The sequence below is a fragment of the Pelecanus crispus genome, chromosome 7, assembly GCF_030463565.1.
Source record: "Pelecanus crispus isolate bPelCri1 chromosome 7, bPelCri1.pri, whole genome shotgun sequence".
Lineage (NCBI taxonomy): Eukaryota > Metazoa > Chordata > Aves > Pelecaniformes > Pelecanidae > Pelecanus > Pelecanus crispus.
In genome coordinates this window covers 21,734,003-21,752,663 of record NC_134649.1, presented here as the reverse complement: position 1 = coordinate 21,752,663, position 18,661 = coordinate 21,734,003, and the positions used below count along the sequence as shown (strand labels likewise).

At 41.6% G+C, this 18,661-nt stretch overlaps 1 protein-coding gene across 2 annotated transcripts; it reads right to left on the bottom strand.

Moving 5' to 3' along the window:
- RCN2 (reticulocalbin 2) lies at positions 1-14,819 on the bottom strand. Of its 2 annotated transcripts, none has more exons than XM_075714335.1 (7): positions 14,697-14,819; positions 14,375-14,480; positions 10,812-11,008; positions 8,152-8,265; positions 6,931-7,027; positions 4,305-4,447; positions 1-153 (listed from the first exon to the last, which is right to left on the bottom strand). In XM_075714335.1, exons 1-7 carry the CDS (start codon positions 14,817-14,819, stop codon positions 1-3), a joined length of 933 nt encoding a protein of 310 aa, XP_075570450.1. The 2 variants fall into 2 exon arrangements, with proteins under 2 accessions (XP_075570450.1, XP_075570453.1); XM_075714338.1 differs by having other exon boundaries at positions 8,152-8,253.
- Between the last annotated feature and the right edge of the window lie 3,842 nt (positions 14,820-18,661).

Sequence of the window (18,661 nt, the reverse complement as noted above, 5' to 3'; positions counted from 1 at the left end):
CTAAAGTTCTTCATGGTAGAAACGTTCATCATGAAGCTGCCTACCATAATCCGTTGCTTCACTGTTAAGAAACAAATCCTGGTTCTTAAGAATTTCTGCTTCAGAAAGCTTTTTATCATCATTCAAATCCATTTCTTCAATAAGGTGAAGAGCCTTTAAAATAAATGGAACACCACGTGCACAGTTAATAGATAGTCCTGCCACAACACCATTATTTGTAACAAGCTAGACAAGATTTTACATTCAGAACAGAGCCCTTCTTTCCTTGGTTTGTTTCCCTTTGCCTCTTTTATTTGGTGGCAAAATCATAGTATCAAATCTCTACCCTATCAATTCTAAAGCAACAAATCAATGTCAAACGCATAGCTTTACTTTGACAGTGGAAGACAGTATTAAACCAACAAAGATTAATCATATTCCTGGAAGCACCCATAGTCCTTGAAATCCACAGACGAGTGCAGTACACGTCTTCAGTGTATTGTCTGCAGAAAATGCAAGCTGAGCCTTTTCAGTTAGAGACCCTGTGTTTTCAGATGGCCCCTCTGGACATGCACCCACAGAATGACAGCTACAATGGCAAGTCCTTGATGTGTGGGACCTCAATGAGGATTTGACCCAATACAGTTTTCAAGTTGAGCATTGTCTTTCAGAAGTGTGCATGCGTTCTCTCTCAAGTCACATACTTACCCTGTGTCTGACAAAAGACGCATCATTTACAGCTCTCAGGTTAAGCTGTAGGCACTTGTGCTTTCAGCTCTGCAGGTGTCTACTGTGCTAAGCCATTTTTTATTTCCTAACCTGTGGGGACTCACTTTTCCATCATACATGCATATTAAAAAAACCCCAGAAAGTAGGGATAAAGATTTGTAGCTGGGTATTCTGTATCTATTCTTTATTTGCAAAAAATGCTCCATGTCTGTAATTCATGATTAAAATGTAACTGGAAAGTATTTGATGTCCACCGTGAACAAGGGTTTTCTACCTCCAACAGTGGATGAGATAAGCCATCTATGCATAGGAACTTCAACTTGGGTAGCAACTCATGTTTTCCCTCATTTCCTAAAAGCAAAAGCTTGCTTTTCGGAAAGAACTTTTAAATACTAAATCATGACAACATCACATGAAACTGCAAGTTAAAACAATTCTCAGATTTTTGCTTACCTATATATTATAGAAGGATGGAAGTTCAGCAGTAAAACAAAAAACCAGCTGCAGAATATTTTAGTTGTAGCTTATTCACAACTATTACATAGCTCAAAGCAAACAAGCTAGTACAGCAGCTCTATTGCACCTATTACTTCTGAGAAATAGAGGAGTCCTAGTATTATGTGGGTTTTTTTTTTTTTTATTTGCTAAACATCTAAAATACAATGATTTAGAGAATCCTTCTGTTCCTACTTTTTCTGATTGGTTTGTCTCAATACAGCTGCTTAGTGACTTTTTTTTAAATTAAATATTACTTACATTTAAGCTGAGTACATCACCTAAGAGGACTGAAGAAAATAACAGGGACTAACGTCAGCTAAGCAGATTTGAAAAGCACTCTGCATGGCAAAAGCTAAAAGATTATTAAGATGAACATCTTGGTAAACACACATCAATTCCTTGAAATGGAATCTATAGTAATTTTTCCATTTTTGTGTTATTTAGCTACCAGGATTCTCGAGTCATTTTGCAATGCCAAAATGCAACTGCAATACTCAGCTTTCAAACAGCAGTTTATGACTTAAGTCAATCTCTTTAGGACTGATGACTCTGCTAAGCCCTTATATTAACTGAAGAAAAAAACCAGAACATTATGGAAACAAATAAAAAGCCTGATTTCTTGCAGAACTGAGCTATTACTACAGCATGGCACTTTTACACAGGGTAAAAAACTGGCTGGATGGCCAAGCCCAGAGAGCTGTGGTGAATGGAGTTAAGTCCAGCTGGCGGCCGGTCACGAGCAGTGTCCCCCAGGGCTCAGTATTGGGGCCAGTCTTGTTTAATTATCTTTATCAATGATCTGGATGAGGGGGTTGAGTGCACCCTCAGTAAGTTTGCAGATGACACCAAGTTGGGTGGGAGTGTTGATCTGCTCAAGGGTAGGATGGCCCTGCAGAGGGACCTGGACAGGCTGGATCGATGGGCCCAGGCCAACTGTATGAGGTTCAACAAGGCCAAGTGCCGGGTCCTGCACTTGGGTCACAACAACCCCATGCAACGCTACAGGCTTGGGGAAGAGTGGCTGGAAAGCTGCCCAGTGGAAAGGACCTGGGGTTGTTAGTCGACAGCCAGCTGAACATGAGCCAGCAGCGTGTCCAGGTGGTGGCCAAGAAGGCCAACAGCATCCTGGCTTGTGTCAGGAATAGTGTGGCCAGCAGGAGCAGGGAGATGATTGTCCCCCTGTACTTGGCACTGGTGAGTCTGCACTTGGAATACTGTGTCCAGTTTTGGGCCCCTCACTACAAGAAGGACATTGAGGTGCTGGAGTGTGTCCAGAGAAAGGCAACGAAGCTGGTGAAGGGTCTGGAGCGCAGGCCTTATGAGGAGCGGCTGAGGGAACTGGGATTGTTTAGCCTGGAGAAGAGGAGGCTGAGGGGAGACTTTATCGCTCTCTACAACTACCTGAAAGGAGGTTGTAGTGAGGTGGGCGTTGGTCTCTTCTCCCAAGTAGCTAGCGATAGGATGAGAGGAAATGGGCTCAAGCTGCATTAGGGGAGGTTTAGATTGGATATTAGGAAAAATTTCTTCACGGAAAGTGGTCAAGCATTGGAACAGGCTGCCCAGAGAGGTGGTGGAGTCACAGTCCCTGGAAGTGTTCAAAAAATGTGTAGATGTGGCACTTTGGGACATGGTTTAGTAGGCATGGTGGCATTGGGTTGACGGTTGGACTGATGATTTTAGAGGTCCTTTCCAACCTTAGTGATTTCTAGCTTTACTTTCATTAAAAAATAATCCAGCCACCAAGCCAGGAAACACAAAATTAATTATTCCTCTACCCTTAACTGGTTTAGTGGCGGACTTGGTAGTGTTAGGTTAATGGTTGGACTTGATGATCTTAAAGGTCTTTTCCAACCTAAATGATTCTATGGTTCTATGATTTTATGGCCTTACTGTAAGCTAAAATTTCAATGAATGGAGAAGAACTGCTAAAAAAAAAAAAAAAACAACCAAGCAAACCAACACAGGTATGAATAGACACCACACAGAATTCACATCAGTTAGAACAGTACTGCTTCTGTGAAGTAAGAAACAACCACCCTCAAGAGTCAGATGTTAAAAAAAGTTGGTGCAAAGGCTTACAGATCAATGTTTACAAAAATACTACTAGAGCAATTGAACAGCTTAGCTTCCTACAAGGTTAGACACATGAGCACCCAGTGCTGCCTGCTAGCCATGTTGCTTTTTCTGTCACCAACAGAGCTGAAAAAGGAAGTGCGACCTCAGTAACGAGATGGTCTAACACAGCAGATGGGCTATGATGTTTGACACAAAGCATCTCCTGTCTTTACCAGGAATTATGGAGGCATGGGAAGACCTGTTGTTCCTGCCATTCTGAACACCAAAATCCTCCAGTGCAAAGGAAAGAGATTTGGACAAATTAAGATAAAAAGTTACTAGTGGAAAGAGAGAAATCCTCTCTACTGCAGTCGGCAACTGTAAAGTCTGCTTACTAAAATAGGTTGTTCTGGAACACTCAGTGCTTCTACTGCCTGCTAAAAAATATAAACTAAAGACAGCTAAAATTAGAATCCACTTAAACCTATTATGGTGTTCTACCCCTGATTAAACCATTTTAATTATCATCATCAAAGTTTGCATTACAGCATCTTGAATCATAGAATACTTCCATTTTCTTGTCCTTATGAAAAGACAAGTTTTTAGTTCTACAAACTATGGTGATTTATCCAGTTAGAAGAATCATGATCAATTTTTATTTTCAAAATTATGCTGTGAGTATGTAACAGCTTCTTTTAGTAGTGTATCTCATTAGATCTTCTGACAATAACTAAAAAATAACTGATTAAAATACTGTACCCTTAAGTCAAACCAGATAAGCTATTTAAACATGTAGAAAAGCACTTTGTTAACTTACAAACATTCATACAATTAATAAGAACTTCAAATATGCCTAATGCAGTTAAAGGACCTGCATTCTTTGTCAAACAGAAAAAAAGGTTAAAAATACATGCAAGGATCTACTAAGCATTCTTTTTCAACTACTAAGACATGGTAAATCTGAATGCATCTATCATTTTGTTGTGATGCCTTCAGAATTCTACTGCATTAATTAAAATCTAAACAGCAGTCAAAACACATACCTCCTCTTGTGCAATACCCTGATTATTAGGTACTATCCAAGACAACAGCTCTTGAGGGTTGAGTTTTCCATCATTATCCTTGTCATAGTCATTCACAAACCGATCCTTCTCAACAAGTATCCATTCTGGATCTTCCCTTGCAGCTAGTAAGACACATTTGTCAAGTTTAAAGCCACTGTTTACCTTAAAGCAGATGTTTTCACCTTTTCTCCTAAGCAAATTCACTTAGTCTCATATAACATAAAAGTGATTTCACTAAACAAAGACAAGCCTTACAGACCAGTCCCAACAGATTAAATAAATGCATCTGTCTACATATAAAAAAATACTTGTATAGGTTAAAACAGAATTTAAAGCTAAGGTAATATTAAGATTGTAAATTTACAGTTCAACTAAGTGGACATTGAAGTCAAGGGTTATCATCAACTGAACTATTTATTTTAATATATCCACAATTACCCAAACTGATAGTGGAGAAAGCATACTTCATATTGAATGTGCTGCCAAGTAGATGGTTTCCTACTTACTGGGACAGCTGACATATCAGTAGGAAAAAGTTAAAGTGGATGACAGAGATATCTTACATTTGCAGTATTTACCCTGACTGAGTTAAGATTACTCTCTCCCATTGATGTATAGCAATCGTGTTGCAGATACCATGTTGAGAGTATTACACGACAGCAATATGAGCAATGCTGAAGGCCTCAGACACTGGTCATCATAGCACTTAACGGACAGAGGAAAGTAGGCAAAAGCTTTAAATCAACAAGCATCTCAAAAAGTAGGTAGGTAGTGTTTTGCAGTATATGGGATTATGACATTATAACGCGATAAGAAGTTTTTAATAACATTCTACTGTCTGCTCCCCTGCTTTAGCATCAAAGGAGGTCCATCTGAGACAGGTAACAGAGAAGGCAAAGCTCTTGATTAGTGCAGGCTCAATAGAATAAGGCCAATACTGCAGGCTTTCAAATTAGTTTACTGTCTTTTTTTTTGTTTTCTAAAATACCTGGAATATATCCAAAGCAATTCCATTTACTGATTTTATTTCTTTGTTTATTTGTATACTTGATTTATACTTACCCTATGCACTGACTGGTGCATCCTGCAACCTAGCCAGCAATCTTAAACTTGTCTCTAAGTCTTCAAGAAATTCAGAAGCAATTCATCAAACTGATCTTTCACCACTGATAAATATTGCAGAGAAGCATGAACAGATATTAAGACTTCCTAAACCTTATGGAAGTCAACAGTAGTTGACATCACAAGCAGATAAATAACAGTTTAAAAATAATCAGGTTTCTATTATAAAAGAAGAAAAAGAGTGAAGTCTCTCTCCTTCCTTTCTAACACCTAGTTTACAAGTAGATTATCCCTTAATGTCACAGTTCACCAAACGCTGTTGCCCAAAACTACAAGACAATCACAAAACCAGACCCACCATGTAGTTTATTAGTCATTTTAAAGTGTGCTGCAGGAACGCTGTATGCAGAAGAGATGGCCACTTGGAGAAAGGTTGAAGTAGTTTCTACAATTATAGCTGACTCTGAATTCTGGCTAAAAAGTTTTAATGACGAAGCTGTTATCTTCTCTATTACTGCAAGGACCCTAGCAACAACTTCACTCCTTTCTAACAACTTTGGACAGACTGGCTTGGAAAAGCTTTTTTCAAGTCAGAGCAGGAAAAAGATAAAGAACCCTGTAGTTGCATGAGAGATACATTGTTTTTACTGGCTCTGGCAAACAAAGATGGTAATAAAAGGTGAAATTCCAGGTGGTTGATTGGAGTGAAGAAAACCAGACTATTCCCTTATTTCTCCATATCCTCATGTGGCTTAAACTTTTTCCCCAGCTAGCATGCTAGCTGACACTTAAGAATTAGCACTTCTTAAGACCAAGCAGACTTTCCACATGCCTCAAGCTACTGGTCTTTTTGGAACTGGAGGAGTTATTTGCCCTATCTTGTAGCAAATCAAATACAGCATATAAAATACTTATCTATTAGCACCATAGCTAAAGAAAAGTATTGATAAACACCAGCTGAGTGTCCTTTTTCTTGTTAAAGAAGGAACAGAACAAGTTTAAGGAAGGGCAAGAGCAGAAAAAACCCCAAAAGTGAAAGCAGATAGGCTTTTGTTATCTGGTACAGTGAACAGACTCCTTACACTTCCCCTCCACCGCTCTTAAAACACACAGAGCTTCAATCCTTCTAAAGCAAGGCTGACAGCTGCCTTCTTCAGCTGATAAAGACCAGGAAAATTTAACCTTACATTCATGCTGGCTGGTTTCGCAGATGTGCTCAGTTAGCAAAACTGCATCTTATTTCAGCTGCATACCTAGTGATGAGGAATATGCTTCAGCCTTTAGGAAAACAAGATGTAACTTGCAAGGAAACAGTGGAATGGGCTATATGCAAACTACTGCCAAATACATACAGGGCAGACTGAAATAATGACCTGTGATGCCTAGTACCAGGAAACTGAATTGTTCTAAAAGACAGGATGATGTTACTCAGAACCTGTAGGTGGAGGTGTAAAAAGCTGAAAATAAAGGTGCATACAATTCACCCATTCCAAAAGCTTTTGTTCAGTTCCTTCTTTCATGCCCCTGCCCTTTTTATTCTTACTTGGGTCTCTTCTGTAATCACCAAGGAATTCTTCCAGGCTAACAAATCCATCACCATCTTTATCATGTTCTTCTAAAGCCTCCTGAATGACAAAGTCCTTTTGCATACATACAAAAAGCAAAATATCAATTTGTGAAAAATTAGCATCTTGTAATCAAGAGAAACAGCAATAAATCATTTTAGAGCAATAAGGTATTCTTTAAAGTCAAGATTTGCCCATTTCAAATCTGCTTTTCTGTTTTACACCTGTCTAGTGCAGTAATTGGTTCCTTTGCAATATAACAGATCTGTTCTTAAGAGTTTAGGATGTCAGGTTTTATGAAAACCAAATCTGAAAGGTGAATCCTTCAACATAATTCAAAACTATACAAGTAGCTGAGAAACATGAATTTGTACAAAGCTATATCATCTCATTTCACGTTTCTTTTTTCAGGTGATGTATTCACTAAGTTGCATTTTTGCAACTTTATGAAATTGTTAGGAAAACTGGTTGGTCTTTTGGTCCTGTGAAGCCAGTGTGCCTGTTCTTGTAGTTCTGTCTTTTCTTATTTGTCCATAATCCACAGTTACGTCAACACAAACAGAGGCTCTGTTTGCACAGTGCTCCTCCCAGCAGTTGGCTCTATTCTATTAGATAGCCAAAGCTGAAGGCTGTATTGGAGAAAAGCACCAATGTACTTTTAACCAGGGTCAACTGCCGGTGCTGAGCTCTGACCATAGTACAGTTAATATTAAAGCTTCAGACAGGCTTGAATGCTCTTTTTGAGTCAGAAAAGTGGCTATAGTGTCACTTCAAGCAAAGTGAGAGGAACCGGCACTTGACCTTTTCCTGCAGGAAGAAATCTTTCCTGTAAGTCCCTCTTAACTAGAATGGAACACTGAATTAGGCATGAAACTTCCTCAAGCTAAAATCTCACTGATGTATTTCCAACCTAACAGTTTAGAGAGAGCTATGTCAGTCCAATCCCAAAAGTTTGGGACAGTTGTGCAATAATAGTTCTTGCAACAGATTTCAAAGGAAAGCACTGAACCACTGCTCCAGCTCCTGAACTCCAGCACTGGATCCAAAACACATTATCTGATTTTTAATTTGGTCTGTAAAAGCAATACACATAACTGCTCAAAAGCACACTTCCTGTAGTACTGGGGCTAAGCACATGCGTTAAAAAGATATTGCATCTATACACACAGGCTGATAAAGATACCCCCCCTAAATCTTACCGTCATATATTCCACTTCTTCAGGATGTTCAAAAGCAACAAATTCATCCACATTTAGATCAGGAACATCATCTCTATTAGCTTTTTCAAAACGCTTTTTCTCCTTTAAATGAAGCTTAGAAAATAGATTTAGTTAGAGCACTTAATGAAAAGGAAACACAACATTATAGCAGCTGGCTGTAAGCTCATTAGAGTATTAATTGTTTCACATTACCTACTCATATTACACTGATGTTATATTTTCACTAAAAAGAGCTCATCCAGAGCAACAAAAACAGCACTTTTAACTGAGGTAGTTTTGCATAAAAACTTCCTTTTTTCCAACTTAAGGAGACATTTAAAACACACTCTTAGCCAAGACTTCAAAAACGTGAAAGGGAGATAATGGAATTATTAATTCTTATTAATTCTTGTCTTTATACATGCTTCCTCTTCTGCAAGTCACCAATTCCCAAACCAACCTAGTGGAATACAATGATTATAATTAATGGTAGCCATTGCAAATTCCAAAATTTACATTTTAAGGACATTTAACCTTCTGGCTCTATATCCAACATACCAAGAGCTGTTTGTCGTTCAAAGAAGGTCTTGAAATATTATGTATGTAAAATGTCTTTTCTGAAGCCATTTTAAGTGCTGAAGGATTAGACAGATTCCTTTATGGTTGTCCATTACATCTGAACATATTTCAAAGCAAAGTCTCTTCTCTATCTTAAGTAAAAATATTAGCATGCCTTTTACAAATAAATAATATCCACAATAAGCAGACAAGTTTTTTTTTCTGAATGTCTTCAACTTCCCATTTCTGTATTCCAAATGTGCGAAAATTGTTGCATTTTTTTCTTGTTTCATTTTGTACAGTCTCTTTAGACAAAATAAAGACCCACACCATTGATAACGGATCTCTACTCAAACTACATGTGATGTGAGCGATAAAAATTTTGGAAACCCATGATTAAGTGTGTTGTGCTATCAGTGTGACTCTGATCTGGACAAGGGAGTGGCCAGCAAACCAGAGATCACAAATACTTTAAAAATAACCATTTGAAATTGTAATGCTTAGTTCATATCCTATTTATTGACACTTCTCTCAAAATTAGGCTAACCTGACTAATACAGAGCACAACACATAACAAATAAAGTATAATTGTAAGATCTTAACTATTCTGCAAAATAATTAAAAGTACTCTTGAAGAAAAGCTGGTCTTAGCTGAGAGTTTAAATAGGAAGGCAATTCAGAAGGACTGACTACAGAAAGTACTAGACTGCAACATAAACTTGAACTGTTGAGGGAAAAAGTCTATTTTTCAGTGTTTTTTTGAGAAGTTATGAACAAGGCTGCCACCTTCTGGTAAATTCATATGTTTACCTGATGTCAATTCTAAATCGATGCCATAGTCTAACTCTTCCATTTTGATTAGAGCAGGATCACTAACTTCCAAAAGTAAGGGTAATGCTGAAGATGGCCGACATATGATGCTTGTACAATGCTGCTAATTTTGCTCTTTACAATACAGGTTGAAGAAGTCAGCAAGAAGGAAAATGTAGCAAGCAGTCAAACAAAGTATAGCATAAATGAGTAGGAGTTCTAGCTCAGCATATTTATCTATGATGGCAGTATCTCACACATGGGATCAATATTTTCATTGGTAGTTCCAGTTAAAGTCTTGTTTTATTTAAAAGCTATGTAATTATTCAGTTAAGTGACCTCCAAATCTTTACAGTTTGTTTCTTCAGTGCGTAAAATCCCCTGCCTATTGTCTAATTTAGCTCCACTTCTGTCAACATCCCTTATTACCTACTACGAGGTTACTAAAAGCAGCCAAAGCAATCCTCACAGCAGGGGGAAAGAAAAAAAAAAAAGCTCAAGCCAGAATAGTCTAAAAACTCAGTTATTCTCTTTTTGGGAAATATTTACATGTACTTATAAATGTGTAACTTGAAAGGAAACAAGTTTTGCTATGTGGTGACTCTTGGTGAACCTTCCCTCCCTGCCTCTCTTGCTTCTTTCCTTTCCACTCTTAGAGTATTTGCTTTCATATAGAGATTAATCTATAACTTCTGTTGTTTATACATCCAGTTTAAATCAAATTTGACCTACCAGAGTTGCATTTTGATTGCTAAAAAAGTCCAAATTGCTATTGCTTTCTCTGTGGGTCTCTAACAGACAGAAAATGTTAAAGCAGGCAATATTGATACCCCACACTGCGTACTTGAGAAATAACTGAAAAAGTGTATAGAATAGTGTAATAAAGGGGGTTAAAGAGTACAAGGGTTTCCTTTACCTCCAACACCAGTGGTACTGGCCCCCACTGAAGGCAGGACACTGGTTAGGCTACAGACCTAATCTAATAGATTGCCATCTTATTTTAAGACAATGGCTGGAGACTGTGCTCTGTGATAAGACTGTCAATAGACTTATACTCCACTCAGCTAGCAAAATATACTCAGGAGGTACGATTTCATTCTGTCTTTGTTTTGTTGGTAGCAGCTTTAATACTCCATTACTTTCCTGTAATTACTCCCCTATCTCAGACAGATGAAAGTGCTAAAACATGTGTCAGCTGTTACCATTTCTCTACCCATCTTGTTCTGTCACAATAAACAAACATTGCTGCCTTTTGCCAATAGCTTACAGAAACTGATGCTGAAACATTTTACCTGTCGAAATGATTCTTCTTCTTGATCCTCCAGGACAGTGTTCTCATCAAAATCAATTACACGATCATACATTTGCATATTATACTCCTTCCAAGACACTAATCCATCACCATCTTTGTCATAGTCGTTGAAGTGCTGCTTAGCTTCCTGCGTAACATAATGTTTAAAAGACTGCTGTATCCAGGAACTCAGCTCATCTGTGAAAATCATTAAAAAAATAATAAAATTTAAAAAAATCAGAATCATCTGCACTATAAAATCTGTAAAGCTACCACAGGTCTATTCTGTCTGGAATATACTCTGCTTTGCTTTAACTAACCTCTTGCCTATATGCTTACACCTGCATTGCAATCTGTTTCCTCTATGCTATGGCTTTTTTCAAGTTAACTGAATGAGGGAATAGATCACAGCTACAGCCTTCAGTTTTTCTTTCGTAGTACCATTTCCCCGTTGATACCTTTAGGCTAGAGTTACTTTAAGCTGGCTTATATTGGTGCTGCCAGAGAAAGTGTGATGCATCCCTCTCTGATACACATGGAAAGTGGTAGGAAAAAATGATTACAGGTAGCGTTCATACAGCTGCCTAGCAAACTGGATCACTAAAAACTTATCCCATAAGAAGGAAGATTCTTCATTTTCAGCTGAGAAAGTACCCGTATTTAGCTCACTGGGACTTGAACAATGGAAGCAAGCATGCCTTTTGGTGCCTGCTGACATATTATGTCAGCTTGAAATGGTTATGTGGCCATGTCTTTTTAAACCTGAAGCCAACCAACACTGTAGCATCATCCTTTCACCTTTTTCTTCAAAGCTTTATGAAAATGATGCTGAATATGGTTTAGACAGACAAAACTTAGTACCCCAAAAATACTGTTCTCACCAGTTTTGGGTTTTCTTTGAAAAATCCACAAACTGAAATAAAACTAAATTCACTGCCATTGCCTTAATTACCCAAAATAAAATATTAACAGATATTTTCCCTTTACTTGGGGCTGAAATCAAGCCTTATGTATTTTGGAAATGCTTTTAAGCTACTTGTTTTTACAGATACATGGCAAAAAGAAATAAAGCTTAATACACAGATGAATTCATAGAATCATAGAATGCTTTGGGTTGGAAGGGACCTTTAGAGGTCATCTAGCCCAACACCCCTGCAGTGGGCAGGGGCAGCTTTAACTAGATCAGGTTGCTCAGAGCCCCATCCAACCTGACCTGGAATGTTGCTAGGGATGGGGCCTCCACTACCTCTCTGGGCAACCTGTTCCAGTGCTTCACCACCCTCATTGTAAAAAATCTTTCTTATGTCTAGTCTAAATCTATTCTTCTTGAGTTTAAATCCATTATTCCTTGTTCTGTCACAACAGGCCTTGCTAAAAAGATTCTCCCCATCCTTCCTGTAGGCCCCCTTTCAGTACTGAAAGGCCGCAATAAGGTCTCCCTGCAGCTTTCTCTTCTCCAGGCTGAACAACCCCAACTCTCTCAGCCTGGCCTCATAGGAGAGGTGCTCCAGCCCTTGGATCATTTTTGTGGCCCTCTTCTGGACCCGCCCCAACAGTTCCACGTCCTTCTTGTGCTGAGGGCCCCAGAGCCGGACGCAGTACTCCAGGTGAGGTCTCATACCTCATTCATACCTACCAATACATTAAAGTTACTTCATTTAAAGAAGATTAGGAGAACATAGTCTCTCAGTATCAGTTATTTTCAGGTGCACGGAAGGGGAAGACAACTTCCCCTGCATTGCAAAATTGTACAGCTAAATCAGCTCAACTGAAATCCTGCTCTGAAGAGTCATGATGACTAATAAAAAAATCCTAAAGAAATTACTACTTTGGTGCAGAAAAAATCTTACAGCATTTTTTAAATACTGAAGTATCTTACTCTGTCCTTCTTGGCAGAAGTGTCAATACAACTCTACTAGGTTTATTTGAATATCTTTGAAAAGCAGCAAGAGATTTTTAAAAATATATTTTGAATACTGACTTTGTGTTACCAAAGGAACCAATGTTATAACAGATTCTGTGAATTGATTGAATATGCGGAGGCATGCGTGCCACATTTCGGAAGCACCAAAGCTTGTGCACAAAACCACCGCTGCCTTACAAGAAACCGCAACATGATTTCTTAAAGATGGGTAACGTAATTTATAGCATGGTTTATTTCCCAGCATTTAAGGTACGAGGCACAGCCATCTGAAAACATGATGTCCAGTGCCATTAATCAGAAATACTTAATGCTCCGACATTAGAGAAGCAGTATTAGTGTTATCACATCTTCTCTCACTCTTAGCCTCCAAACAGAGGTGCCACTAGTAAGGAAAAAGTTCTCAAAGAGTGTTCTGCAATACACTGAAAAATAACGGAGCTGAAAAAGCTCCAACACAGCAAGTTTCTTAGTGTAAAAACACATTCCGCTGAGTTTTCCTTTGGGAAGTGAGCGGAAGGCAAGTTTCCATTAGACTGAGAACCAGATGCAATATATACCATAAGGATGGAGTATGGGTGGAATTTCTACACTTTAAAATAGACCTCTTCCCTTATAGCCTTCACACTGAACTGCCTGTCGTTTATTACAGGGATTAGCCATCCCGCCAAATTTATATGCTATCTCACCTCTACACAGCGCAGATGCACGCAAATAAGCGTGCAGTTGATTAGTTTCAGCATATAAAGACATTCAAGAGATATAGTTGATCTCGTCTTTAAAACCATGTTTTGTCCTCTCACCTAGAAAGCTTCTTGCATGATTAATATTGTAAGTATCACTGTTCTGGCACTGGAACACGGATTCTACTTGCTCTATGTGTGTGCATGTGAGAGACTTTTGATTGTTTGTCAAAATCACAGCAAAACAACAAAAATACATTTTCATAATGAGTTTAAAAATTAAATGAAGAAAGCGTCGTGATGATGTACTGAAAGGAAGGGCCTGAGTTTACCGTGGAGTTCACAAGTTTGCCTGATAAAAACCTGCCGGGGAAGAGACATTTGATACTCTATTGTGATGAAATGAATAGATGGTCCCTCAGTTTCACTTAGCGTCGCCAGGTATTGAAGCGCATATGTGTACTATGGCTGCAGTGTACTTTCCCTGCCTCTTAACCTTGCTCTCTGAGAGCACAAACAGGATTTCAGACCCAGAAATCCACTCGATTCAAAGTGGCTTCAGACGTGCAAGGAGCGGGTACGAGCGCAAAGCCGGTATCTGCAAGTGAGTATTGCTCTCTTCCCCGTGTGAGCTCACTCCTGCGCGCTCGCGATGGCCCTCGCTTCTTTCACCACGTACACCAGAAACCTTAGGTGACCCAGACCCCCTCTGCAGAAAGTCTGCTGGCACTCCTGAGGCGCTGTGCGAGAGGGTCGTCACGTTTTTTCATGGAGATCCTCCGCAGCACGAGCGTCACGGGCTGTGCCACGGGGCGAGCGCATCTTTACCTTCTCTGAGGGCACTGGGCCAGCGCCGGGACACGGGCAAAGCCCAGCCCCCGCCCGCTTAAACCCTGACGCGCTACCAGCTCGGCTCCGGGGCCCGCAAGCCCCGCGGTGCCGGGCGCCGCCCGCCGTTACCCTTGGTGAGGAGGCCGTCCGCGTCCGAGTCGATCTTCTTGGCGATGGCCCTCAGCCGCCGCTGCTGCTCTTCCGGGCTGAGCCGCGCGTACTCCTCCGCCTCCTCCTGCGGCAGAGGGAACGGCGCGTCAACCCGCCGCGCCCGCAGACGCCTCGGACCCCTCCCAGCCCGGCGGCGGCCACCGCGGGGGAAAGCGCCCACCCCGCGGCCTCGCCGGCGGGGAAGGGAGCGGAGCGGCGCGGCAGGGAGCGGAGCGGCGCGGCCGGCCCGCTCCCGCCCGCCCCCACGTCCTCCCCGGGCCGGGGGGGCGCCGCCGCCCACCTGTCCGCCGAGCAGCGCCTCCCGGTCGTAGTCGGCGCGGTGCTCTCCGTGCGCCGCGCCCAGCCCCGCCAGGGCCAGGCCCAGGCCCAGGCCCAGCGCCAGCAGCAGCGGCCGCCGCCGCATCTCGCCCCGCCGAGGAGGGGACCGGCGGCGAGGGGCGGGGAAAGGGGCTGCGGGGGGCGGGCCGAGCGGCGGCGGGGGGCGCGGGGAGGCCGCCTGCGCGGAGGGTCGGCCCCGCGGCCCGGGGAGGCGGCGCGGCGGGGCTCGCCGGGGCCCTCGGGGCACAGCCGGGCCTGGGTGCCGCTGCGCGAAATGCGCACGCCGGGCACGAACAGTTAAGACCAAGAAAGTTTATCCTCCTCTCTTGCCCAGCCCTTCCCTTTATGTGTCTCAGTGGAAGACACCAAGCACCATCAAGATACATAGATAATTTTCCAACTTTTAAGCATCAGTGAGGCCTGGCAGACTGAAACGACTGTTCCCAGAACTTCAGACAAGCATCAGCAAACCCTGGCAGGCGGGCAGATGATCAAGAAACGAGCAGTGTAGAAGTTCTGTACCAAAAAGGAACAAACGTTTCTCTTGCTTGAGGACCCAACTCACAAAGAACACTTCTAACACCACGTTAAACGGAAGCAGTGCTTTATAAATGAGTTAACAAGGTGGATCAATACAAATTGTCATAACTGCTCAACACGATGAATAGAAAAGCCATAAAATACATTTACCCGCATTTACCGCTCAGACAAACTATAAATACATTGAGTAAATGAGCAGGGGGCCTCCCCAGGAACGCCATTCCTAAGAGCTGTCACATGAAGTTGGGATTGCTCTGGTGGCGAGCCCACCGAGGTCAAATTAATCATTCTTACTGGATTAATTGAGATTTACGTAAGGCCATCATTAGAGTTGTTATTTCTTCTTTCAATATTACCATATTTCTGGAACTCCTCTTTCAAACAGAAAGAAGTGAGATTAACCTACCTGGATTTCCAGAAATGCAATTGTTGCCAGGTTTAAGCAGAGCCCTCAATTAACGGAGGTTGTCTGCTGCGATGGCCTGTCTCTTCCGTGGCGATAGCGATGTATTGCTCCCCAGTTAACCTCAAATTCTATTAACTGTGAAGAGCTACGACAGTTCATTTTGAAAATCTGAGAGTAAAATATTGCAATAAATCACTAAATGTGTTATTGCAATTTCCTGCCCATATAAGAAATGTCTTTCCATTAAAAAATCTAACAGTGAGTTAAGTCTAATATCTTTTCTTGGTTTAAGTGTCGAATTTCCCATCAGTATTTATATAAATCACACATATAAAAGGTGAGTTAAGTCATACTGCTTGTGGCATGTGTAGACAAAGCAAATCCTATAAGCAATCAAAACAGAAATAAGATTTGATTGGTTTCTGAAATAGTGCTGAAGATGCTTTGTCGTCTTTGTCTAATGCATTAGTAACATTCCAAAAAACCTATCTGCTGCATATCTCAAGGGCTGACAAGTGTATCAGATTATACAGTTCAGTGCCTAAACAACTGTAATAGCCTCCAAATACCAAATTCAATGTAGATGTGCAAAGAGCAAGTTTATTAACAAATGTTCATATGCCAAGATGGCTGAAGATAGGAGGAGGAGGAAACACAAATAACTGGAACAATAAAGCAAGCGAAACCATAAAGTCATTATATCCTATACATTAGAAAAAAAATCTGAAGCTCAGCAAGAGGGAAAGCATAGGAAATCATGTTCGTCTCTTGGTAGTTAGCCTGTGTCAAAATACAATCCAGGCACTTCCCAGCAGGCAGTTAATCAGCCATATAAAAAATTCAAGATCATTCTGGTATGGATGCAGGAAAAAAAAAGCGAGAGGCTCTCGTGTTCCCTTGATATATTTAACCAAGTGCACAGCAAATGCAGCACTATTGTAAGTAAAACGAGCGTATCAGCGAAGCTATTTTAAAATCAGAATACAAGTAATGCCACCCAGAAAGTTTTTTATGTGCGGAAGTTTCTGACTTTTCTGAAAAATCCCCCCTTCCCTCAAGCCAAATTGCATAGTCTTTCACTTATTTGTTTGGAGCTGTTCTTTCAGTCACAAAGTCATTAATGTTAGAAGGTCATCTTCAACACATGACTTCTTGTCTGAGATCTGCAAATGTAAATCTGGCCCTGTTAAACTGTTGGCATGAGAGCAGTTGTCCAGCAACACAAACAGCAGTTTCTTAACCATTATTTCTAGCAAGTGAAGTTATCTGTCTGGTGTTTACTATAACTTTTTGACATTTCTACATTTCAGTTTTATAAGTAACTGCCCAACTTGAATAAGCCTTGATTTTGTTTAATGCATGCCATTTAGACACTTTCAGAATAAATGGATTTACAGTAGTTTTACTTAGATAGGCTTCCATTTTGACATATTCTCCTGATTGTTTTTATCACATGTAAACATTTTCAGCTGCATACGAGACAGTTAAGTGCATTTAAGACCTCCATACAAAGATTACCCTTCCTTTTTCCATTATAAAAGTTGTTGGGTTTTGGCATGTGAATTTAAGTAAAGGAAAAAACTGAGCAACAATTTACTTATAATCCGGTTCAAATACCCTGTGTTTGGATTTCAAAATAGCAGCCATTTGCTTTAGTAGTACCCAAATACGACATTCTGAGTGTTCCAGTTAATTGTTTCGTAACACCTTGCACAAAGTACCCGGAAGTTTTTTAGAGCCTAAAGACATTACAGACCTGTTTTTCTACTTCTTTGCATTTAGTGCAGTTATTAATATCTGAGGAAATAGGTTATAAAATGACACTCTTCTGATGTGGTATCTGATTTGGCATCGAACCAGAATAGCCGGATTTGATGCGAGGCCCAGTACCACGGTGCTCAGTTCAGCTGCAGACCAAAGAGGCAGCTGTGGAAACTCAGACAACTGCTTGATAAATAATCCACAAGCTCGTTATTGAGCAATGACAGTATTAGGGATCTGGATGGGACCTTCAGGGGCCACCAGCCCAGCTCTCTGCTCCGAACCATTCAAGTGTATGTTCTGAGAGGTGTTTGTGCTGCTGTTCCTGGAGACTTCAGCTGAAGCGTATGTAGTCTCCTAAGCCATCTATTGTTTTTAATGTTTTAGAGATGGCAACCTAAACTGTCCTGGTTACAATTTATGCCTCTTACTTCTCATAATTCCTGTCACAGTGGGGAAAACGGATTATTCTCTTTCTCTTCACAAGCATGCTTTTACACGCTTGAACACTCCTACCACATCCCCTTGTGTCTTCTCTTTTGGCTATATAGACTCAACTTGTCCAGTATTTCTTCACAAGTCATGTTTTCCAAACCTCAGATGCCAGGAGAAGGCCTGGCCTCTCCAGAAGCCCCATCTTTCTCCAAGTATGATGCCCAAGTTGGACACAGTACCCTAACTCACCCCTCACCAGTGTTAAACCCCAGGCTCAGGTCCTGTTTTGCTATCTGCCTGCACACACACCCGATGCGTTGTACGCAATTATTTATTAGCCCGCACATATTCAATTTTCTACTTTTTCCAGCTCCCCACTGGCGAGGGAAGGGCTTTGATGCTGAGGGACCGACTGCCGTCACCTCAGCAGCTCTGTCAGCCTGGGAGGCCCAAGGAAACGGCACCTCGAGGGCTTTCCTACAGGGCTGACAGGGCAGCCCCAAGCGACAGACGGCCTCGCACAGGCCGGGGAGCTGCAGGTGCCTCCGGTAGCGGCCTGGGAACCCTTTCCAGCCCTACGGCGGAGGCGGAGGCGGCACGGCCGCCTCAGGCTCCAGCCCGCGCGGCAGGCGAGTGGGCAAGGTGAGGGCAACGCCTTCACCGGCGTGGGCGGCGCATGCGCGGCTGGCGGGGCCGGGCTGGGTGGGGGGGGACGAGCGCGGCGCGCGGCGGCGGGCGGGCAGTCCAGCGGGCGGGCGGCCGCTGGCGGCGGGATGCGATGACAT